General features: G+C 37.2%; 2 protein-coding genes across 3 annotated transcripts in view; one reads left to right on the forward strand and one right to left on the reverse strand.

The window, feature by feature from the left end:
• Positions 1–2,417: 2,417 nt before the first annotated feature.
• FUNDC1 (FUN14 domain-containing protein 1) lies at positions 2,418–13,486 on the reverse strand. 2 transcript variants are annotated; one of them, XM_051212552.1, is made up of 5 exons: positions 13,178–13,486; positions 13,065–13,140; positions 11,968–12,066; positions 9,318–9,335; positions 3,230–3,558 (listed from the first exon to the last, which is right to left on the reverse strand). In XM_051212552.1, exons 1-5 carry the CDS (start codon positions 13,291–13,293, stop codon positions 3,478–3,480), a joined length of 390 nt encoding a protein of 129 aa, XP_051072741.1. In that variant the 5' UTR covers positions 13,294–13,486; the 3' UTR covers positions 3,230–3,477. The 2 variants fall into 2 exon arrangements, with proteins under 2 accessions (XP_051072740.1, XP_051072741.1); XM_051212551.1 differs by having other exon boundaries at positions 2,418–9,335; positions 13,065–13,486.
• A 12,448-nt stretch (positions 13,487–25,934) lies between these two features.
• Positions 25,935–26,645, forward strand: part of MS3_00010517 (uncharacterized protein) — a gene marked incomplete at its 3' end in the record, with an annotated part of 72,341 nt that continues 71,630 nt past the window's right edge. Inside the window, exons 1-4 of the mRNA XM_051218893.1 lie at positions 25,935–26,031; positions 26,069–26,157; positions 26,192–26,303; positions 26,343–26,478. Coding sequence (XP_051072742.1) covers positions 25,950–26,031; positions 26,069–26,157; positions 26,192–26,303; positions 26,343–26,478 — 419 coding nt within the window. The 5' untranslated portion in view covers positions 25,935–25,949. The remainder of the gene's footprint in view (positions 26,032–26,068; positions 26,158–26,191; positions 26,304–26,342; positions 26,479–26,645) is intronic.

Genomic DNA, 26,645 nt, shown 5'->3' on the forward strand with positions numbered 1-26,645 from the left:
TGCTTTAATGTTGTACAAAAATATGCTTTTCCCTTTAAATAAAATTTTTTAAAAATATACCGGTTTTCCCGTGGATTGCAATTTTATTTTGGTCTGTCGTTGAAAATAAAGGCGAACATGGGAGACGTTTGGGGTTATGCCAATGGATCGAAAATAGGGAGTTCTGTGTGTATTTAGGCGAAAAGTTGACAATTAAGCGTATCTATAGGCGAAAAGTAGGCGATTCGGCGGAAATATAGGCGAAAAGTGGGCGATTCAGCGGATATTTAGGTGGAAAGTCGGTAATTTATCGACAAAGTGAAAAACACGGAGGAAATCCGCATTATTTCTCCCGGACAAGCAAAAGGCGACATTCTGGCGCGTTTTCCTCTTTATTTCCGTTTTCTCTTCCAATGCATTTTCCCTTTGTTTCCCCTTTGTTCGCCTTTATTTCCCTTTTTGGTTGTTTGGGTGGACGAATAACATTATTTGACCAGCACATATATTCTGGTCAAGAAAGCCATGACTGCAACTAAACTCAATTTTGGCAGACCATTTAGCGACCAATCAGAGTAAAGCGGGAAATATCGTTTCCTCCATCTTTGTAAGCAATGATGATCGGTTTGCGTCCTTCCCTATTTCTTTATTTTGTGGGAAATTTTATTTGTTTTGAGGAAGGCGCTATAAAAATTTCGAGGAAATAGCACAAAAGCCCAATATTTTGGGTTTTCCCAATATTTTCCCAGAATTTTTGATAACTTTGGGAAATCGTCTACGTTCTGTGATCAAACCGAAATATTTTTTCACATTTTGGGGATATTCTGAAAGACTTTGGGTTATCTACAATATCACATTCGGAAAAACCCTAAGACTACAGATTGTACGTAGAAGCCTGTTGACTTGATAACAGGTACACAAAATTCCCTACGTACCTATTCGACTTTTTCAGTTGACTTTGCAAAGTGAACGCACTCACAATGTTCTGCAAGAAGAAAAAGTTACTTTTCTGCATTACAAGCACACCACAAAAAGCCATATTGCTAATAGTAGACGAACGAATACCCTATATCATAGCAATCATCCAACCTATGAACCCATAATGTCATGCAAGAGGTTGATAATTTACCGACGGCATGACAATAATGCTTGAAAGCTTACAGTTAGATCTGTGAACACATGCAAAGCCAGCTGAAAATAAGATGGATAGGAAATAATTAGTTTGATATAAATATTTACCGAAAGTTAATAAAAAAGAAACAGGTATTCAACTACAGGTCAAAAGTATATTTAGCTTGAATCACCATCCACGTTTATTTACTTTATCTCTTTCGTCGTGTAAAAATGCCCGGATCGCAACATGCATGCCTTGTGTTATTTCTTTTTCTGGAAAGGTTGCACTTCGCAACTGTGGACACAGAACATCCATAAATATATCAAGACTGTGATATGAACTCACTTTGAGTCGTCCTGTAGAATCCGTAGTTACTGATACATGTTTTACTTCTAGCCTCCCGTAAGTTATAAGTAACTGAAAATTCCAGTGTCGGCACGTAATCTAGACGAGCTTTGATTGAATTCCGAAGATTATCATCTACGATCTCAGACAGTCGGGTCACCTAAAACTTTACAAGTATCTGTCATGGAATTTGTGCTCCTCTAAGGCAGCTTTAAGAGTTCGCATTTACTCAGGCGTTTTTAAAGGCAATGCGCAACTTGAATTGTTTGTGCTGTCGCTGTGTCTGTTCTCTGCACCCACGGACGAGCTTTGGCCTTAGTCAGTCAGTTGTTCATCTTCTTGGACAATTCAATGACTGCCTTCAGAATCATTTTCAGTGCTTTACTGTCATGATTGTGCAACCTTTTGCTATTATGTTTACATTTACCCTAAATTACGGTTTACTAACTACCGTTGAAGTAGATGGAAGTGATGTTGAGAACACCAGCTTTCTATGATCTAATTTATGAGCCTGTGTTCGATAGGTACTTAATTAGCTATAGGTAAAAGGTTCCCAGTTAAAGTGTTGAGAACCGGAAAGTTGACTGAGACACATCCAGCCTTCATTTCAGCAAACTCCAGTTGTCCACAGATAGACAAGTAGTCGTTCATTTTTTGTTTGACAGCACCAACAATTAATGAATGGCTCATGTTTATCCGTTCACCTCTTCGGCTTCTCAGTTCAACACGGTAGTGTGTGCTTGTGTAACCGAACACTGTGGTGAATGATACTTTCAGTCCCTCGTCTGTATGGTAATCATCTGAGAGCAATGATCTCGAAGTGATGACAACACTCCACAATGATGCAATACGGTGCATGGTCTCAAAGAGAAGTGTGGAGATATGCATGACAAGCTTATTTTGTAAATAGTTTTCGATGTTATTTGCATTTATTATGTTAGTTTTTCATAGCATATACATTTACTATTAAATGATTGTACGTGTCGTTTAAGTGTATGACCTTGAACACACTTTCTTCCGTCGTGTTACACTTATAGTATGACACACGTTGTTACCTACTAACAAGTGCACTGCCATACACACACCTCTTGTTCTCCGTTTGCTCGTGGTTGTGTTAACTGAACTCTAAATCGACTACTATACCGCACCCTACGTTTGGTTATATCACTGGAAGGACATCAATCTCACTGGAATCTTCAATCATCTATAATTGTGGATTCAGTACTAAACTCAACCGGAACACGCACAAACCTGCTGAATTAAGTAGAGCCTCTACTTTTGTTGTGTTTACAACGTTTAACTGATATATATTGACATTACTATTTGTACTTGGTAACTCGGTTATCATTTTTGAGTTCATATATTATTTGGTCCACCACAATTGTCTGGTGAGCCTCGAGTTTATCACAGTTGTTATATTGCTTATATTTTTACTTGGTACATAAGTTTATTTTTCACATTATGTACTCGCCAAATAAACTTATTGACATGGATTGTCCACCACTAAATCCCCTTAACTCATCGCACGCAAACGATAATACTTTAAGTTCAGACTACCTACATGCGGTGCTAACAACCCTAGGATTTGGTTCGCCCAAATAGAAGCATTATTCATGGCTAGAGGCATACGCTCATAAGCGGCGAAATATGCCTAGGTTGATTCTAGACTAGCGTGTTCAATAACTTCGTCAACAACGTGCTTTAAACCATGCATATTATGGACTAAGTGTTCCCTCCCGTAGTAATTTTTGTATCCCAAGAAGAAATTATTCAAATCAACACAAACACTGTTGATGGTACTTGTAAAAGTGTATAGAAACTGTGATATATATATATATATATATATATATATATATATATATATATATAGAGAGAGAGAGAGAGAGAGAGAGAGGCTGGAGAATATGTACTTTATTTACAGACACAAAGATACGTGTTGATATAGCAATATTTGACAAACAAACTTAGATTATTAAATACAAACAAATGAAGCCTGACAACACAGATGGAAACATTTTCAAAAAAAATCGATAGGGATTAAACTAAGCAAATGAAATAGCAATTAGGAACCCCCCACCGAACGAACCGAAAAATACACGATTTTCTTCAATTGTTTTAATAATCTACAAGAAAAAAGAAATGAGAAAATGTTTTAGATATTGGAAAAAGGATTTCACTTTATCTGTATAGGGTTATGGAGCTTATTAAGTTTTTGATTGAGATCATGAACTGATTGATGTTTGACCACCACTGAAAACCTGGAAGCACTGGATGGCCGTTTCGTCCTACTATGCGACCCCTCAGCAGTGTGCATACACGATCCCGTTCGCGGGATTCGAACCCAGGGCCTTCAGTCTCGCGCACAAACGCTTAACCTTTAGACCACTGAGCCGGCGTCCAACGGAGTTAATGTCTAACTTCAACTAACCCACAAAATTGCGCGACCATTTTCCATTGTACTGAGGTAGATACCTGTCTCTATCCGACACGGATTAGCTCCACTGATCACGGCTTCTCACTAGAACTCCGAGAATTTCCTCATGAAGCTAGTCACCAGTGAGCACATGGTAACTATTGACTATGTTATTAAAAATTTGATGATATATCCCTAGAATTAAGTTATTAAGGTTATTGATATCACTGGCCTTTTCAGTTGTCAATGACAGAAAAATAATGAAAGCTTTAAGATTACAATATCCAGTTCGAAGAACGCAACTACATCAAAATGTTTTAATTTGTGACATGATTGAATTAATCAAGTGTTTATAACTAATTTATCAACAAATGAGTTTCAAGTTCAAATTTGGTTCTGAGAAATCTTTTCTACAATGAATTACACTGAACTCGATGCAATTGCTGAATGAAATCCGGTAACTAAGGATGAAATTGAACATGCGAACACATACTTCGAAAAAGATGTACGAACTTTAAAAGCTAAAGAATCGATGGGGTGTAAGAAATATCTTAGTTATCGTGGTTGACATGCAATATATATATATATATATGAGAGAGAAGCGAGTGTTCGGCGCTTTAGCCGGGTTGATGGACATGGAGAATCCATCTAGAAGAGTTGGAAAATAACCCTGATTCCAAACCGATGGGGCACATGGGCTCCAGTAAACCCGTAGGAAACAAATGGCGTATGAACCAATCGTTGGTCACTGGCTACCATGGGACTGCATCTCCTGAAGTTACTCTATTGCCATGTGGATTCGACCTTCAGGTCGAAGCCTCGAGGTGTGGCCCACTAATGAAAACACCTACTTCGGTTTAGGGACCCGGGTAGCATCCCAGCCCTCACACAAATTGAATGATTTATGTGGCGCATATCTGTTTATTGCCTCCTCGTACCAATGTTTATGTGTTTAAATAAATAAATAAACGAGAGGGAAAGAGATTAAGCACATATCAATATCACTTTTCCCCATCGGATAGCAATCTACTCAATATTTGAGTTTTTTTTAACTCGCGGGACAATTACGATCTAAAATGATGAACACCACTTTTCAATGTTGTAATATTATTAAAACAACTTTGAAGTGTAGTTTTATAGTGTAATGGATGATATACTAAATTTAATGTTAAAAACGTAGATGTAGACATTGAATAGTATAAGGTACTACGAGGTCCGAGATATCTTTGGTAGTTGGAGTCAACAGTAGAATGTCTTTTTGATGAATGACTTGAAATTTATAAAACAATTTAGTTTATTAAAAAGCTGAATGGTTGATCTAATAAAGCAGTAGTTTCATTGTATTTCTTGTGATTTCGTTCAGAATTTCCGAGTCCTCAAAAATATACGTTTACTTGTTTCTAGCATACGACGTTGGGTTGAAAGTTTTATAAAGCTTTATATTTTACACTATTATTCATATTTATTTGGTACAAGGGGGCACTAAATACATATGAGCCGCACAATAACAATGAGGCCAGTAACAGTTATCATTGATTTTACTCCTAATCGTATCTATCTTACATATATGTTTGGACAGCTTTTTTCACTATATTGTTCATTGAGACAGTAAGAAAAAAAAAAGTGAATAACAAATACACGAATTCAATAAAGTTTTATAAGGTGGGGTTTTTTTCCAACTACAAGTAACCAGTGGGAGAACCGAAGACAAAAAACCGACCTTTCCAAATCATAATTGTCTTAAAGCTCAAATGATTCAAATTATTATTCACTCATGTATACACACAGCAACATTCTAATTCTATGAACACCAAATAATTTTCATTACACACACAAAATAATGCACCATTCTTAACACCAAATAAAAGATTGAAACATTAAGAAATATAGAAAATGGGAGGGTGAACAATAATGCGAAATACAATATTTTCAGGTATATTAGTCGTTTAGGTGTTCTAAAAAGTTCATGATTCAGTGAGAACGTATTCATTTTATTAGTGCTAAAATGGTCGTTATAAATTTTTGAATTGATATTACCTTACTGACTTTTGCTGTTATCTGATTAGCTACCTTCTCTTTTAGTCTATTATTTTCATCATATACCCTAAGGTTATAGTTTTTATTATATAAAAATTTGTTGTATCACAATTTCGACTTCTTGAAATAATCGTCAGCTCCCAAATGCGACGAGGGTGTTGTTTAAGAAATCGAGAGAACGAAAAGCGAATGTTTGGCGCTTTAACCGGGTCGGTAGGTTCGAACATCCTTTTAGGGGAGTTGGAAAACCCTGATTCCAAACCAATAGTCGATGCTACAGTATGACTCTGTTGGAGATAACATGGACGTTTAAGGTATTTGTCATTGTCAAAGGTGGTAACTGTTCTGGATAGCCAAAACTAAACACTAATAAGCAACTCAAAGCCTTTGGATGATTGTTAAGTCTCTATTGATAGTTCAAACCGAATCGACCGTCATGAGGCTGTTAACGGAACATCCTAATAGAAATAAGAAGAATGTCTAAGTAGACGACAACACTAAGGAAGCATTAGTCAAAGTGAATGAAAGGATTGCTAAGTCAACGACAATTGCTTACAATGTCATACATCAGGTAACATTTGTCCCGACCGTTGCTGCTACCTCAAGGTCCTACCATGCCAAACAGGTCGGTTGAAGAGTGGCAAGATTAAAAACAGCAAACCTAAGGTCTGAGGTCGAAGTTGTACTGCTGACTGTACAGAGGTGTGACAGCAGTAAGGTGTTTCCTTCAGACATTTAACATAACAGCAATGCTGCCTTCCCATAAGAAGGGGTGAGGTTAGAAAACGTCAACCCTAAAATGCACACCTCGCATTATCACACGGATATCCGTTTCGAGCGGTAAGGTTCCAATAAGTACGGAGCTAACACGAAAATTACTCACAAAAAGGTCGTGTATGACCGACCTCAAACAGTTGCCCCTTAGGCACCGTGGTCACGCTCTTACGTCACTAAAACCACCTTTAATCCAATTTCCTATTCAGGTACCTCCAGAAGAACCGTTCCGCGGTGTGGGCAACAGGGAAGTGATAACCGCCCTCATACCTCTAACAGCACTCCAGATCACTGCATTTATAACCAATCTCCCTGTTCAATTTTTATTATTCCTCCTACCGCGACTTTCAACTCTAAACTTGCTCTTTTGACTTCCTCCTCAAGTGTCACCATAGCCAACGATTCTGGTGCGCGAAACACTGTCTCAGGTCTACTGAAAACTCGCTCCAAATTACATACTAGAGCCTTCAACGTATGCACCCTGTGTTAAATCGGCAAGCAGGCCTCCTTGGTTAGGATCTAGAATCTTGTACCATCGACAGTGTGAATGGAACATTGAAGTAGGTCCCCCGACTCTACCTGAAGTTCAGAAAGCTATAGCTAATCTGAAACGAGGGAGAGCAGCTGGTCTAGATGGATTGGCGTCAGAGGTTTTTAAGGATGGTGGTCCAATTTTAGCGACTAGGTTGACTAATACTTTCAGTCAGTCAGTCAATAACAACGTAGAACTTCGTACATACGTACATCAGTTCGAGTTGCCACACCACATTAGCACAGAGATGCAGTTATCGATTTTAATCCAACAGTGATAGAGGCGGTAAGAGTATAAGCAGTAGTCGGAAACATCAGGGTTTGAAGATGTTATTCACGGAGTATAATCCAGTGAAATAGATTTGGGAAGAGAAAAAAAGAGACAATGAGGATTCAGGAGATTAGAATTTGGGAGAACACAAAGAGTGGATGCACCTGCGCCATTGCAGACTATTTTGAGCCATGTCATTCAGGGTCTCTAACCATCGGTTGCTTTCATTTCGCAGATCCCAACCAGGTAGTGTACACCTACCAACGTGACTCAGTCCACTTGTCAGTGACTTTATGGATTTGCGCCATGTTTTGGTCTGACCGCTCCTAGCTTTCTTCCAATCTACCCCTACACCATAAAATATCGCACGTCGAGACAGTCGGTGGTTGGGTATACGTAACACGTGTCCCAGCCATCTCAACTGATGAAGTTTCACTACGTCATCAATTGATTTGCCATCCTTACCTAGTACCCGTTTCCTAACAACTGCGTTATTTACTCGATGGTCCCAGGATATACGAACAATGTTTTGAAGACACCTATGATCAAATACTAGTAACCTATGAATATCATTTACTCTTACCGGCAATGTTTCACTGCCATAAAGTAGGACGGAACGAACTAATGCTTTAGCTAAAATCTGGCGGTTGGACATAATCCCATCTGGCTGGTCACAATCACTGATTGTCCCAATATATAAAAACGGGTCAAAATCACCCTGTAATAACCATAAGTTCAATATAGAATCTAAAATACTACCCTCAATAATGTTCGGATGCCTAATAAAGACTCGTGAACTGCAAACACGAGAAAATCAAGCTGGCTTCAGACCTGGTCGTGGCTGCATCGACCACATATTCACCATTCGTCAGGTTTTAGAACACAGGCATACTTATCGGTGTCCAACAGTGATAGTTTTTCTTGACTTAAAGGCAACATTTGACTCCGTAGACCGCGAGATTCTGTGAGTGAGATTCTATGGCAGTGTCTGTCAGTGAAAGGCGTACCTCAGAAGAACATAAACCTTGTGAAGGCTCTTTACTCGAACACTACCAGTCGAGTCAGAGCTTATGGCGAACTGTCATCTGCTTTTGCAACCTCAAGTGGTGTTTGACAAGGTTGTCCACTATCTCCATTTCTGTCTAACTTTATCATAGACCTATTGATGGAAATAACATTCTCGTCTACTGAATTCTCGGGTATTGATCTTATTCCAGGAGATCCACTTATCGACTTAGAATACGCAGATGATATAGTCCTGTTTGGTGAAGACGCTGATAAAATGCAGTCTTCCAGTAGCACTGAGCGACAATGCCAGAATGTTTGGGATGCTTTTCCCCTCTAGACCCAAGTTATTGCTTCAGGACTGGCCTATGTCAACACCTAAACTAAGGATAGGGAGTGAAGTAGTCGAACGCGTTGACAACTTCACTTATGTTGGAAGTCTGATCAACCCTAATAGGTTGGTGTCTGACGAAATCTCAGCACGGATTCGAAAAGCTCGCTTGACTTTTGCCAACTTACGTCACCTATGGAGAAGGCGAGATATCCGTCTATCAATTAAGGGACGAGTAAACTGCGTGGCAATTCGTTCCGTTCCACTTTACGGATGCGAAACGTGGCCATTAAGAGTAGAAGATACTCGTAAGTTACTGGTATGGCATTCAACTGATAAGATTATTCATGTGTATCAATAAATGGAGAAAAGGAATAAGTGAAAACGAATAAAAATTGGTGCTCAGTGTAAAATTTGATGACAAAATTATAAGCAGACAGATATCACCAGCAATAATACGTATATATAAGGACAATGATTCACAACAATCTACGACATGCACATTTCTTGTATGACTAACTTTATTTTTCGACGTACGCTTTACATAGAAATAAGTAAAGTAAAGGAATTATAATGAAAGTTTAAAAAAGATCTAGTGGGAAAATTTATACAAAACTAAGTAAATGTATAAAGAAACCCGTCCTCACTTTAAACTAGCATGGCAATTGAGGGTGTTGATAACCGAGAAAAAGTAAGCGAATGTTTTATTCCGATTCGGAGCTATTCATAAGTAAACATTTAAAGATTTTCAAAACATTTACATCCTGTGTTGAGCAAGTTGCAATTAAATTGTTGGTTACTAAGTAGGATGCTCCCAAATACCCTGGTACGGCCGAGAGTGGGGAGAATCAGCTGTCCCTCTCTAAACGCTCTCATATTGCCACGCGCACACAACCACTGCCAGGGAAGTCCTGTAGTGAACGAGAACGCAAGTGAGGACAATCCAATGTATTTGAATACAAAATTACGGAATATCTTGGTAAAATCTGAGAACCATACAGTAAATACTTCATTTGCAAAATGTCAACCAATCATCTAAGACTTCATCGTTCTTTCGTTACCACACCAATAATTGTTTGTTCCTTTTCTCTTTTCTTTGATTTTCTTAAACTTCTGCTCCAGGCATTTCACTTTTGACTGATGATACATCCTACTTATATCTGTCAACATTAGTAACAGACACCACAGTCCTACTCGGTGCCTTCTCGTCGCATTACTGTTGTTTACGAAATTGAGAGGACGAAAAGCGAATGTCCGGAGCTTTAGCCAGGTCGGTAGGTTGAAGCATCCTCCTAGGGGAGCTAGAAAACCCTGATTACAAACCAATGGAGCTCATGGGCTCCAGGATCCTAAGGAAACAAATGGCATGTGGATCTATTGTTGGTCACCGGCTACCATGGGACTGCATCTCCTGATGTTGCCCCACCCCCTTGTGGATTAGACCTTTAGGTCAAAAGCTTGTGGTGTGGCCCCCTAAAATAAAAACCTGCTTCGGTTTAGGGACCCGAGTAACACTCCAGCCCTCACGCAAATCAAATGATTTATGTGACGCATAGCTATTTGATGCCTTTTTGTACCAATGTATGTGTTTAAATAATTATAAAAAAATAATAACAAGTCCTAATTGAAACTAGACGATAGAGGTTCAGTGAGAGATGAGATTGACCTTGTACAGTTACTATAGATATATACGAGGTACATTCACTGTAACGTTATAAATAGAGTAGACGTAGAAACAGAATCAACGTCATTAAAACCGCGCATCAACAAAATATATACGATTTGGACATTTACAGCTGAGTCATTGTTGAGTTAGAATTGCATTCAATAGACAGTAATAGGTAGTGTAGGACTTGTTCTAAATGTATATCGATCCAAGTTACCACAACTTACATTAAAGACATAAAGAAATAAAATTAACAAGATGGACACAAGATCGAAAACAATTATAATTAAGGTTGAATCCAACTGTTCCACTGCAACTGATTCTGGGACATATTACCTGACGTCTTTTATTCATGGGTTACGATTAACTTACAGATTCCAAACTGAAACTTTGCACTAGCCGATGTTATTAAGTTCGAATGTTTAAGACTTAGTGGACTGAATTCACGCCTTCGTTTGGTGGCCTGTGGTTTTCTTTTAACCTACTCTTATGGAACTCAGCATTGAGTGCTGAGGTAGGGAGTGGGTGAGATACGCTTATCATGTATTTCTTCTACCTAGGTTGATGAGAGCTTGTGACCTAGTTAGTCGAATGTCCGGCGCTTTAACCAGGTTGGTGGACATATAGAGTCCACCTAGGAGAGTTGGAAAATAACCCTGATTCCAAACCAATGATGCATATGGGCTCCAGTATCCTGAAGGAACAAATGGCGTATGAACCAATCGTTGGCCACTGGTTACCATGGGACTGCATCTCATTACGATGCTCCACTGCCTTGTGGATGGAACTTTTAGGTCGAAGGCTCCGGGTGTGGCCCCATAAGAAAACCACCTACTTCAGTTTGGGCAGCCGGGCAGTGTCAGCCCTCACACAAATCAAATGATTTGTGTGGCGCATATGTACCTGGTGCCTTCTTGTACCAGTATTTGTGTTCGAATAAATCAATAAATTAATCGATTTATCAATTCTCATAAAAAATCACAAAGACCCTTTGATCAACTATTATTAATCGAGTACTGGCCTACGATGGCCCATCAACTGAATTCAACGAGTCAAGTAGTTTATTAGAACTACCAACTTATCTCAACCTTTACTGTTTCATGCATACGCTATTGGAACTGTATTGATTTCGTTTTATCTCTGAACAGTAGTTAGAAAATAAGTCATGAGAAAAATGATATATGATACGATTAACGTTTCTCTTTGACTATATGTAGATCAGTGGGTTATATACTGAAGAGATCAGTCAGTTCCCCAATTCGAATAAACGAGCAAAATTTGCCTTAATTGCTTATTTCGCGTGCATATCTGGAATTTAGAAATAGCATACAGTAGTTTTGACTTAAAATATTAGTAAGGATTTAAGAATTGCAACTAAAATGTTTGATTAGCGAAGCAACTAGGTACTTTGCAAAATAGTAAGTCATGAAATAAAAAGCAAGGATCCAGAAAGAACTATCAAATACTATTCTGAAACCAAAGACACAACCCACTGAGGGCCTACCTTGTCTTCGAAGATGACAGGTGTGTTTGACTGTATTTGGTGACCAGCATGTTCTACTTTTCTCCAATTGATACGTATAACGTCTTGTTGGACGGCGCACTAAGTGAAAATTTTAAGCAATAGAATTATATAAGAATGCAGAATGATAATGAAAATAATGGTAATCGACAATTGTTAATGTTACTAAAACATATGAACACGGTAATCATGAATTAAATTATGAAGTTGTATCAGCCTAGCCGACTGAGATATGTGGAGTACATAATCGACGACAACCCACACTTATATTGGGTTTTGAAATAAAATCAGTCAATTCATTTGATCGTTTTCAACTGTTTGAACTACCATATAGTCCGTATGGTTAGTGCATGAGGAAATGGGATCTAAATGATATAGCCAAATAAAAACCAGTGTAAAGTTTGTATGTTATTTAGGTCACTAGCATCTTTTTTTCAAAGAACTTGAAAGACAGTTTGCTGTATCTGGTTTACTACTTTTGATCAGCCTCTAAGCTTAGTAACATTCTATGTATATTTTTAATTTTACGTTGCTGATTTACCGACCGTTTAATTTTGAACTATGAAAACAAACCAACTCACGAAAACCACACGTATGAGGAAATGTTTAAATTCTAATATTTTGTAAAATAAGCGATTTTTGACTGTGACGCAAATCGATAAAACTCAGTTATCTACTTACAGCTCGCCAATTTAGGATGTAGTAAACCATAGAACGAAGTAGACTTTAAAATGATGGTATGCAGGTCAAGAAAGGTGTCTATTATGTTAGAAATGGCGTAAAACCAGAAGGGCTATTCATGAGGATGTTTTAGACATGCATACGAAACCATGTCATATATTGATAGGTAAATTGGTTTGTACGAATGCACAAATGTAACTATAATCATGTAGTACATGTTGGTGACACTAAACAGCAGTTGAAACATCATTATTTTAAGGAACGGAGCTGTATAGAAAAAGCGAATAGCTTTTACAACCTAAATAACTTTAATAATTGCATTACTTAGACTCCTTATTTTAACATTTTCCAACAAACCTCAAGAACGAATTTTAAAGACAGTTTGCAAAGTCACATACTTGTAAGGCAATCAGACTTCCACCCAAAAGAAGAGCAGCAACCCTGCCGATTTTCGCGAATATATAACCTGCAAGTCTAGGGAAGTAATTTGAAAATTTTATTACGATCTTACAGTCCTGATCCTACACCTATAATAACCTGCTGGCGATGAGGACGGCTTTTGATGTCATCGAGTGTATCCTTCACTGCAGTTAAGGCGCGTTCGCTCTGACCCTCAGTTCTCGTCATAGTAGCGCAGAATGATGAACTGACCACCCTCAACCTCTAGTAATCAGGTTTCAAGGTAGTGGTTCAGTCGACCTGTGCTGTTACTTGAGATATGTATAAGCGAAGTTTTTCATTCGCCATTTTTTGCTGATAAATCTGCTATTACATGTTTAGGGTCTTTTAGTCGTTTATTTGGTTGTTTCTGAACCCTTTTGCTGTGATCATGAAGATTATTAATGATAGATGGAGCAGCTTAGGTTGATTGGTTAAGAGTTGACCTCAAACAACTAATCACGTCAAAACAGTATAGTTCAAGTATTCATTCACTTCCTTATTTTGTATAGGCTTTACATTTCCTATTATTTTATATTGAATGTTAAGAGTTTTTTTTGTCTGAACAGGTAATCCCACGCTCCACTGTGACTGCGCGAAGATCTAAATAAAGACCTATTCACTACTAGTCTGGTTTCTCCTATCAATAGCACGAGGGTTACCTACGGGCACGAAAGATTAACACTTAAGCAGTGAGGCAATGAGAAGTTTTAATACAAATATCGTCGGACGTATCTTAATTGGCTGAACAAACTCTAAGATGTGGTCGTGCTTGATTTACTCAGTATCAGCTATTGTACAAGAGTAATCAAGGAACTACATTACTTCCCTATGTTCTATTAATATACGAAAATAACCGCCTAGTGGAAGCACGGATTTTATGAGTGGTGAGAGATCTAACGATCAACGTTTTACATAAACTCCTAACCTTTCGATCCTCATTCTTGAATGGTTCACTATTAGCCCACTAAGACCATTCGAAGGCATCAGTTTTATATTTATAGTGTAAGGAAGTAATAGATGAATTTGAAGATTAATCTGTAATTGCTAAAAACGTTAATAAGTTTACAGAGCTCAAATAAGGTGGCTGCTAAGCTACAGACCTGGGCATTTAATCCAATTATTCCTAGTTTGCTGTAACTCCGTCCGGTAAGTCCTTTCTCATCTTTTCCCATGTTAGTCTAAGTTTTGTGAAGCTCCAACATCTTGAAGTCGAACAGATCACCAGCTTGTGTAAATATAATGACTGAGATGGCACACGACACAGAGTCCTGATGGAATTCTATGACCTTATTGGCTTCTCTTCAGCAACGCTTTTCGAAGTTCTTTTAGTTAAGAGTGGACTACCCTCTGAATAAAAAAGGAGAGAAGTTACACCTGTACCTCAAAGGGATGGCAATTTTGAAACTTTTAGTTTCCGGTCAGTTTTTTCGCTCTGCAGTGGCGAAGGTCATCGTAGGAGTTACTGGTGAGTAACTCTCCAGTTACCTTCCCAAGATATTCACCCATGAATTGTAATGTGGTGTGCTATATGATGTGCCCTATAACGCGAAGTTGTAGGCTATCTATGAAAGCCGAACCATTCCACTGGAACACAATCAACTGATGTACATTGTCATTCTGTCTCACGAACTGAAGTATATAAGTATAACAATAATTAACCTTTATTCTTCAGCATTAAGGACAGTAGTTCAGGGGAACTGTGATAATCCTTGAAGCTTGCTTCACAATGGAGACCCGGGATTCTCTCTGAAAATGTTCGTTGATAGGGCAAAGAAGTCAAGTGGGGATTACAAATTTATTGTTTTATGCAAAATTACAGGGTCTTCGCAAAGTATGGAGACAATACATCGAATATTTCATTTCCACATCTTCCATCAATCATCTCTTTCAAAATTCATCGTTTCTTTATTTTTGTTGTTATTACAATTACTATCTGATTATACTTCTATTCCTTTCAATCAGATCTTCTCAACTTTCTGTTGCCACTCATTCCACTTCTGAATGGTGTTACGTACTACTTATATATATCGACATAAGTAGCATACACCACAATGTCACTTGTTCAGATAAGGCATTTAAGTAATTAATCATTCCACGAAAAGAATGGAACACCAGTCTAAGTTTATTTGATCGCTGTTTTTGAACCTCCTTGCTGTGCCCTCGGAGACTACTAGTTCTGGATGGAGTAAAAAGGTGAGACATAAATACCAAAGTCGTTATGAAAGATACGGAATGGAAATATGAGTCCACCTGATAACATTATACGGTAAAAAAATGGTCAGACGTTTTAGGCATCCATCATAAGGTAGTTTGTAGAGACCCTTCATTAACGTTTTTCCTAAGCGTTGAACATGCCTGAGTGTGTCAGCATCCTTGTTAAGAAATAAAACAGCCACTTTCATGCAGTATTGTCAGTACAGTCCTACTTAAGCAGGGTATAAAGTCCGAAACACCTCATCAGTTTTTTAATGCTCAGCGAAGTGAACATAGCACGCGAAAACGTTTGGCCGCTGATGCGTTACAATGTGCAGTTGTTTTTAAGCCATGACTTACTTCTACTCCATAAGTCCTTGGGTTCCTCCACACATGGAAGAGGTGTACCGTTAACAGCAGACTAGTAACTATTGCCGTATCCAACATGCATTGGCACACTCTTTCTAGAGTCACTTTGTAAGCCCTAAATTTGAGACCACCTGACAAATTCATCTAATTTGGCTTGGGGATCAGGATGATTAGCAACCCTATTTATTTTCACCCAGAATTCAACATCATCTGCAAACAGCAGTGACGACGCCTTAGGCAGTTGCAGTAATTCACTGATGTAAAGAAGGAAAAGTAGGGGACATTAGATGATACCTTGTGATACACCATTTTTGGTCGGTTTACATTCAGATAGCATCCCATTTACTCTCATGCTGTCTCCAGTCATAGAGGGAGTTTCTTATCCACTATTGTACGGGACATATTATTCTGAAGCTCGAGAGCTTCTGGATAAGATCTAAATTAGAATGAACGGTAGTATTACGGCTTGGAATATGGTCTTAAACATATTACATTTGTTTTCGACAGACCCATCTACAAAGATCAACTAGTCTTTTGTGATGACACAGTATCTGATTGCCGAAATGTTAGCTCGTCAGATATTGGGATGGGTGGAACAAATACATACTGCGTCATATGTGATCGAAACCTGATGTAAGGTACAAAACGTGATCACTGCTTACTAATGAGGGAAGGTGCTGAATGTCGATGACATCATCAGAGTGGTGTAAAGAAAAAGTCAAGTGTTGACAATTAGTGTTTGTCGGTTTGGCGGCACATTGAACAAGCGCACACCAAATAATGGCTGACAGTAAGCCACTGTCAAAACACCTACATGGGGTTGTAAGCCTATCCGGTCGGTGTGCGGCGCCAACGACGCGAGAACGACCGGCCGTATTCCAAGAACAAACTGTAGGACAAGCTACTATGTTAAGGCTGTATAACAGATTCTAGTTTTCGGACAAGCCAATCTACCCATTCTTCTTGATTCGGGTTTTGACCACGCTAATTATTCGCTTGTCGAATTTGACTGTTTTTATATGAGTGTATGTGTATGTACATTATATCCTACTCATAGCATGTCTGTAGCTTAATGTTGTGTGTCTATAAATATTGATTAACGCTTGATTAGATCGAGTTGGTTTACATGCCTTCTCCACTGCTAGTGCTTTCGTTTCGCTTCATCTCTCTGATTATCTGTCTAGATCGGTGAGTGTACAAAATATATGTATTCAGAAATACTCTCGCGTATTTGACTTATTTAATCCCGTTATTCATCAATGCCATCTAAGTCGATAACTATATATGAGGATTGATGTTATGAGTATTTCAATAACAAGCAATCAGAAGCGATCCAAACGGAATCAGATATCAGGCCACTAAAGTGGTGAGCCCGTCGACGTCGTCAGATCCAATTGGCTTAAAAACTGTAGAACTATGGTCTACTATAATATTAGTACTGCTCTAATAATAGACCTAATCCTAAATTTGTAGATTTGTCATGATATAACTGCCTAATCTATAAGATCTTACGTGGAAGTCACACCATCGACTACACCAACTCACTGTATCGTATCAATTACCAATACATTATGTAGAACAAGGTTAGGCTAGAGAAAGAACAATATATTTAGTATGAATAGAAGATATAAGGTAACATTCGCCAGAGACCACGCCTGCATGGCCGAGCCATGCCACTCGATCGACTCCAGTCCATTCAATTCATTCTCCGCGCCTTCTCCACTGTTAGGTATTTCTCTGAGTTAAATATTGAATATCTATTTTCTGAGTAGTCTCGTGTTCACAGCTTTGTGGATTGTGTGGCTATTGTCCAATGCCACCACAAAACAATGGGCCACTAAAAGATATGACTTAAAGTAAATTTGTTAGCAAGACTACGTGAACCATGGCATATTCCTCTCATAGCCACTATCCCATGTCTAGATTTAATTGCATAACAAGCTATCCCACATGTGTACCATAGTGCGTTTCTGATGCACACGATTTCACGCGGTGATCTGTAATATATAATATTATCCTTCTACGCTTACGATATGCATTCTGAAGACTCTTCTCTATGTACATTTCTGGTAGCGGAACCCACTAACTCCAAATTATATGTATGTCTTTTAGCAGGGTCATTTTCTTCTGGTTTACCGAGGTTCGAAATACTAAAAGTAGGAATGTATTCAGCTGCTGAAGCTCGTGTTCACGGCCTTCCACTGTGTTATAATTTTTTTCCAGTTAATCTGTAGTGGCATTGGACAATAGCCACACAATCCACAAAGCTGTGAACACGAGACTACTCAGAAAATAGATATTCAATATTTAACTCAGAGAAATACCTAACAGTGGAGAAGGCGCGGAGAATGAATTGAATGGACTGGAGTCGATCGAGTGGCATGGCTCGGCCATGCAGGCGTGGTCTCTGGCGAATGTTACCTTATATCTTCTATTCATACTAAATATATTGTTCTTTCTCTAGCCTAACCTTGTTCTACATAATGTATTGGTAATTGATACGATACAGTGAGTTGGTGTAGTCGATGGTGTGACTTCCACGTAAGATCTTATAGATTAGGCAGTTATATCATGACAAATCTACAAATTTAGGATTAGGTCTATTATTAGAGCAGTACTAATATCATAGTAGACCATAATTCTACATTGGTGAGCCCAACTAAAGAAACGCAACCCATTACTGTTAATCCTTATTTCCACCTTAACCTTCTCAATCGGTTTTTATTTTTGTAAACCCAGTATTCGTATAGTCCTCTGATTAATGGTCACATATGTTATCGTAATGTTATATCTATTAGTTCACATAACTTACTAGCTCAATCGATAATAAAAGTTGATCATCTATATCAACTAATTAGCTTTGATGGTTCGTTAACAAGCTTTAATAGCATTTACATGCTTCAGTGACATAGACTTGTTTAAACATCAAGCTCTAGCAAATATGACCTGTAAATAACGTAAATATACATTGACTAACAATGCAATCAAGGACTAAATAGTTATATGGATCTAATTCTCAGTGTTCCTTCGCTTAACACCTCATCCTGTTTTAAACTACGCACTATCCTGTAATATCTTTTCTTCCAACCACTGCCTGCCTAATTTTATATTCTCGAGTTCCATTGCCAAACAACAAGGATGACACTTCTCCAAAAATACGGTGAGTTCCAGCTATAAGTTTTCTGCAATCATAAGTTCATTTTAGATGGCTCATTCAATGGCACACACAATTATCTGGATTCATTCAGTTGTTCTGATCAGAGCGAGTCCCAAAAACCTCAACAGCATCAAGCACCCTGGAAGTGATTACCACACTGCATGTTTTATTCTGGATGCTTTTGGATCATTACTACTCACGAATGGCGTTATATATGTCGTCCACTGAATAATCTAATTTTCAAAAATAATCAAGGCGAGTTCAACTATTTTACTGGATGATTTTTTGTACTTAACATGTATATGTTTTCCAGTTGCTTTTGCCACATATTTGTAAGTGTCCCCAGGCTAAATGCAGTAACTTCTTATGGAATGTTTATAACGCGTCATATTCTTGCCTGAAGTTTCGTAAGCAGTCTTAACCTTAAAATTATTTTTCTGGTCATGTTCATTATTTTTAAATTTTTATATACGTCAACAACCTGCATGTTAACCTGGCCCGTACATACGTTACACTATATCTTCATATCTTTTGAATTTACAAATCATCTGAACCGCCTTTAACATTTATCAATAAACCCATCATAGTCGTTGTTGCTAATCGTATTTGGGTATATGGATTGGTTCATCATATTAGCAGCCTAAAATGCGAACATAGTTTAGATAATAAGATTAAAAATTTAGGTACTATCAACTGCACTAGTAAAATAACTAAATCCCTAGGTAGCTGTTGGCTAAACAAACGTTTAAAATCAAAACTCCGTAGCCTACTAGAATTAACACTAAACGAATCTTTCTGAATTAAAATTTATAATTAAATTAGGCGTCTCGGATTCTTTAACGTTATAAATTTCTGATAATTTCGAAACACCTAAAGCAACAATACCTATTTTTCCACTGACTAATCCTCATTCAACACTATAACTAGTTAAACATAATAGTTTCAGGATATCGTCATAAAGCATTGTCATGACTTGACAATCACGTAATATGATTGATAAAATTAATGAAACTATCAACAAAATCGGTCAGCAAATTGACTTATAATTATCACTAGTGTTGTTTTTCTTTTATCTTCATTCACTACAGATGATTACAGTATGTTTCTCTATCAGTTGCTCATTCAGTAAATATCTCAAAACCTTGTCAGTCTAATTGATGGTTTAGCGACACAATCATGCATGCAAATAATCAGTATAAGCAGTCGAGCAAATCTCCTGCAAACTGAAAACATCAATGTCGAATTTGCCCCAACACTGACTAAGGTTCAAGCCATTATCATAGACATGAGTTGGGAGTGTACTCCCTTGGTTACAACTTATGTTCTCCCTGTTAATCACATGAGCATCACTCACTATTAATCATCTTGTAAAAACTTATTTAGCTAAATACATCTTGCAGCACCACATCACTTCGTAATATGACACATAGGCCTAACTGATTTTAATAACTTGTAACCACTATATCTCAATTAAATCGTATTCCGACTTATGACAAACTGCATACTTGCAACTAACTTGTATGAATCATCAGCCGGTAGGTTTAAATAAAAATAAATATTCTATGGCAGATCAGAACATTGAGTCTGGAGCATGTCTCTTACGAATACACCCATGTTTAACGATTTGTTATTATTATTATTATTAGCTTTATTCAATATTATAATTTTGGTACAATATAGAATCCTAGCTATCTGTCCAAAATTCATATAATTATCAGTCACGTATTTAAATTTTGTTTTGACAACCATTCATGTGTATTAGTAGTATTACTAAATTATATCACAGTCAAGTAAAAATGAGGTTGAGGAAATCTCGCCGTAACTAAATAAACCGTATCAAACTAACTGGAACACTAGTTGAAATTCTCCACTCTAATACTTTTGTTCTTTCAGTTAGCCTACTAATGCAGATGCATTTGGAATTCAACTCATATGGACAACTTACCGGCATAATCGTTATTTGATTTCATAATTTAAACCAAAACTAATACCAATATTAATATTTCTACAACATTCATTATTTTAATACTTCTAAACACAAAATACTTACTACCTATACGTTAAGTTATTAACCAACGGCTATTAGCACGCATCGTTTTATTATTATTATTATTGTTATGCCATTCTTTATAGTTCAAATAATCTTCACCCAAATTCTCATTTCAAGCGTTTTAAGCATGAAGGCAGACATTTTAAAATTATTACATGTATTTCCCGACCAGATGCTGCCGCTTTCTTTTTGATTTATCTTTCAGCTTACCAATACCCGGAGGATGCTTATTATCCTTGGTAACCTCCGGTGCGCGACGATCTCATCCAATTTGGTATCAAACCAACATCACGTTGATTCTGGCGGGAGAGTAGTGTAGTGGCATTGGACAATAGCCACACAATCCACAAAGCTGTGAACACGAGACTACTCAGAAAATAGATATTCAATATTTAACTCAGAGAAATACCTAACAGTGGAGAAGGCGCGGAGAATGAATTGAATGGACTGGAGTCGATCGAGTGGCATGGCTCGGCCATGCAGGCGTGGTCTCTGGCGAATGTTACCTTATATCTTCTATTCATACTAAATATATTGTTCTTTCTCTAGCCTAACCTTGTTCTACATAATGTATTGGTAATTGATACGATACAGTGAGTTGGTGTAGTCGATGGTGTGACTTCCACGTAAGATCTTATAGATTAGGCAGTTATATCATGACAAATCTACAAATTTAGGATTAGGTCTATTATTAGAGCAGTACTAATATCATAGTAGACCATAATTCTACATTGGTGAGCCCAACTAAAGAAACGCAACCCATTACTGTTAATCCTTATTTCCACCTTAACCTTCTCAATCGGTTTTTATTTTTGTAAACCCAGTATTCGTATAGTCCTCTGATTAATGGTCACATATGTTATCGTAATGTTATATCTATTAGTTCACATAACTTACTAGCTCAATCGATAATAAAAGTTGATCATCTATATCAACTAATTAGCTTTGATGGTTCGTTAACAAGCTTTAATAGCATTTACATGCTTCAGTGACATAGACTTGTTTAAACATCAAGCTCTAGCAAATATGACCTGTAAATAACGTAAATATACATTGACTAACAATGCAATCAAGGACTAAATAGTTATATGGATCTAATTCTCAGTGTTCCTTCGCTTAACACCTCATCCTGTTTTAAACTACGCACTATCCTGTAATATCTTTTCTTCCAACCACTGCCTGCCTAATTTTATATTCTCGAGTTCCATTGCCAAACAACAAGGATGACACTTCTCCAAAAATACGGTGAGTTCCAGCTATAAGTTTTCTGCAATCATAAGTTCATTTTAGATGGCTCATTCAATGGCACACACAATTATCTGGATTCATTCAGTTGTTCTGATCAGAGCGAGTCCCAAAAACCTCAACAGCATCAAGCACCCTGGAAGTGATTACCACACTGCATGTTTTATTCTGGATGCTTTTGGATCATTACTACTCACGAATGGCGTTATATATGTCGTCCACTGAATAATCTAATTTTCAAAAATAATCAAGGCGAGTTCAACTATTTTACTGGATGATTTTTTGTACTTAACATGTATATGTTTTCCAGTTGCTTTTGCCACATATTTGTAAGTGTCCCCAGGCTAAATGCAGTAACTTCTTATGGAATGTTTATAACGCGTCATATTCTTGCCTGAAGTTTCGTAAGCAGTCTTAACCTTAAAATTATTTTTCTGGTCATGTTCATTATTTTTAAATTTTTATATACGTCAACAACCTGCATGTTAACCTGGCCCGTACATACGTTACACTATATCTTCATATCTTTTGAATTTACAAATCATCTGAACCGCCTTTAACATTTATCAATAAACCCATCATAGTCGTTGTTGCTAATCGTATTTGGGTATATGGATTGGTTCATCATATTAGCAGCCTAAAATGCGAACATAGTTTAGATAATAAGATTAAAAATTTAGGTACTATCAACTGCACTAGTAAAATAACTAAATCCCTAGGTAGCTGTTGGCTAAACAAACGTTTAAAATCAAAACTCCGTAGCCTACTAGAATTAACACTAAACGAATCTTTCTGAATTAAAATTTATAATTAAATTAGGCGTCTCGGATTCTTTAACGTTATAAATTTCTGATAATTTCGAAACACCTAAAGCAACAATACCTATTTTTCCACTGACTAATCCTCATTCAACACTATAACTAGTTAAACATAATAGTTTCAGGATATCGTCATAAAGCATTGTCATGACTTGACAATCACGTAATATGATTGATAAAATTAATGAAACTATCAACAAAATCGGTCAGCAAATTGACTTATAATTATCACTAGTGTTGTTTTTCTTTTATCTTCATTCACTACAGATGATTACAGTATGTTTCTCTATCAGTTGCTCATTCAGTAAATATCTCAAAACCTTGTCAGTCTAATTGATGGTTTAGCGACACAATCATGCATGCAAATAATCAGTATAAGCAGTCGAGCAAATCTCCTGCAAACTGAAAACATCAATGTCGAATTTGCCCCAACACTGACTAAGGTTCAAGCCATTATCATAGACATGAGTTGGGAGTGTACTCCCTTGGTTACAACTTATGTTCTCCCTGTTAATCACATGAGCATCACTCACTATTAATCATCTTGTAAAAACTTATTTAGCTAAATACATCTTGCAGCACCACATCACTTCGTAATATGACACATAGGCCTAACTGATTTTAATAACTTGTAACCACTATATCTCAATTAAATCGTATTCCGACTTATGACAAACTGCATACTTGCAACTAACTTGTATGAATCATCAGCCGGTAGGTTTAAATAAAAATAAATATTCTATGGCAGATCAGAACATTGAGTCTGGAGCATGTCTCTTACGAATACACCCATGTTTAACGATTTGTTATTATTATTATTATTAGCTTTATTCAATATTATAATTTTGGTACAATATAGAATCCTAGCTATCTGTCCAAAATTCATATAATTATCAGTCACGTATTTAAATTTTGTTTTGACAACCATTCATGTGTATTAGTAGTATTACTAAATTATATCACAGTCAAGTAAAAATGAGGTTGAGGAAATCTCGCCGTAACCAAATAAACCGTATCAAACTAACTGGAACACTAGTTGAAATTCTCCACTCTAATACTTTTGTTCTTTCAGTTAGCCTACTAATGCAGATGCATTTGGAATTCAACTCATATGGACAACTTACCGGCATAATCGTTATTTGATTTCATAATTTAAACCAAAACTAATACCAATATTAATATTTCTACAACATTCATTACTTTAATACTTCTAAACACAAAATACTTACTACCTATACGTTAAGTTATTAACCAACGGCTATTAGCACGCATCGTTTTATTATTATTATTATTGTTATGCCATTCTTTATAGTTCAAATAATCTTCACCCAAATTCTCATTTCAAGCGTTTTAAGCATGAAGGCAGACATTTTAAAATTATTACATGTATTTCCCGACCAGATGCTGCCGCTTTCTTTTTGATTTATCTTTCAGCTTACCAATACCCGGAGGATGCTTATTATCCTTGGTAACCTCCGGTGCGCGACGATCTCATCCAATTTGGTATCGAACCAACATCACGTTGATTCTGGCGGGAGAGTAGTGTAGTGGCATTGGACAATAGCCACACAATCCACAAAGCTGTGAACACGAGACTACTCAGAAAATAGATATTCAATATTTAACTCAGAGAAATACCTAACAGTGGAGAAGGCGCGGAGAATGAATTGAATGGACTGGAGTCGATCGAGTGGCATGGCTCGGCCATGCAGGCGTGGTCTCTGGCGAATGTTACCTTATATCTTCTATTCATACTAAATATATTGTTCTTTCTCTAGCCTAACCTTGTTCTACATAATGTATTGGTAATTGATACGATACAGTGAGTTGGTGTAGTCGATGGTGTGACTTCCACGTAAGATCTTATAGATTAGGCAGTTATATCATGACAAATCTACAAATTTAGGATTAGGTCTATTATTAGAGCAGTACTAATATCATAGTAGACCATAATTCTACAAATCACTGTAAGTTTTCCTTTATTCATCCTTCTGGTTTTGGCTTTCAGACGAATCCACTCACTAATAATGTTGAATTTTCTTGTGAGTGTTGTTCTCTGTATATTTTATTGTTGTATTCGTCTCATCTGCAGTGTTTGGAATAAATGTACTTTCAGTGGGTGGTAATTTCTTTGTCCGGACGGTAAAAGACTTATTTCGGTTACGCGCAACAATGATCTGAACAGGCTTTGTCTCCTGCTGGGGTGTTAAAATTTTTTGTCGAGACTTGTCCGTCAGATGCAAGAGCTGGACTAATGACACTGGCGACTAAACTTGTTTCTTCTTCATCTGCTGTCAGGCTCTATAATTGGGTATCGTCACTCTGTCACTTCATCAAAATGAGAAGCTCCGGGGTTAAACTAGGAGAATCACTTTAGTAAGATAACGTGCTCTACATAACCATGATGAGACCGGTTTAAAACAACGCTTGTACACGGATGACGATAAGTTGGTACACATGTTGTGAAGTCATTTCATGCGTTGGTCACACTGCACACGATCTTCAATGGGGAAGTGGCATAATGGTCGACTGTGTCGATGACTTTGAATCATCATTATAACCAGTACGATGTGGGCGAAACAAGAAAAGTTCAAACAACTACAAAACCCGACTCAGAATAAAAGCATGATGAAAATGGGAAATCACGGATACATGGTAGCAAAATGCTTCAAATAGTGAAAGGTGAAGTAAAAAACTTGGAAAGACACTTCAGAAACCCAAACAACTCCGAAGACGTCATACAAGAGCTTAAAAGTAGTTCCTGACACGATAACCACAAGAAGAATCTATTGTCTTAACACTTCCTTTTATCGAATCGCACGGCTCTCGTCTTCGTCATAACCAAGATCACATTACAATTGCCCAAACGCAAATCTCAGGACGCAAAGGGTTTTTTAATTTTTCTCAGATGATTTTAAGCTGAGGTATAGACGATTTGAAAGTAAAATGTATTTCGCAGGACGTTTGAAGTTTTCGTCACCTGGTAACAAACTCTGGCATTTCTTCAAAAATGGACGGGCAGACATGTGAAGCACTTGGGTCCAGTCACACCAATATATATCAGAATGCCATTTCTTTACTAAAAAACATATGTATTTCTAAATCAAAACATAATGACCTCTTAAATAGATGCGACTGTTGACAGTGGAAACATTCAGTCAATTACAGAAAGTGAAGTTAATAATATCAAGTCCTTAATAAATGATTTAAGATCACTCGTAGGTTCATTTAGGTTTCTTAGACCTTTAGTAGCATAAAATGAGATGTTGCGCCCATCAGATTCTTGAAACGGAGTCCATCAAAACATCCACTTTGAGGGTAAAGCTTCAGGAATTTAAAAAGCGAAAGGTAGAAGAAATTTTCGGTAAGACAAAGTTTTAATCCTACTATTCAAGCCTTCAAGACAAAAGAAATCTTGTGAGAATGCTGAATGAAAAGGAACTGAAGAACCTAGAGGATTCTCTGAACTCCATTAAAAGTACTTATGAGGAAAGTGAACAGGCACTTGAGGAACTTACTCGCATACTGAATTTATTAAGGTCAGATATTGATTGAATCTTAGCTCATCACTTGTCAAAATCACTGACCTGGAATTTCTAATTGGTTCACGTATTAGTTTGTCTTGTAGTAGTATAAAGCCTGGAGAACTATGAAATCCTACAGCTCATATCCATCCAGTTCATACTCCAAAGTACTTTTGACACAA

The sequence above is a fragment of the Schistosoma haematobium genome, chromosome ZW, assembly GCF_000699445.3.
Source record: "Schistosoma haematobium chromosome ZW, whole genome shotgun sequence".
NCBI classification, from domain to species: domain Eukaryota; kingdom Metazoa; phylum Platyhelminthes; class Trematoda; order Strigeidida; family Schistosomatidae; genus Schistosoma; species Schistosoma haematobium.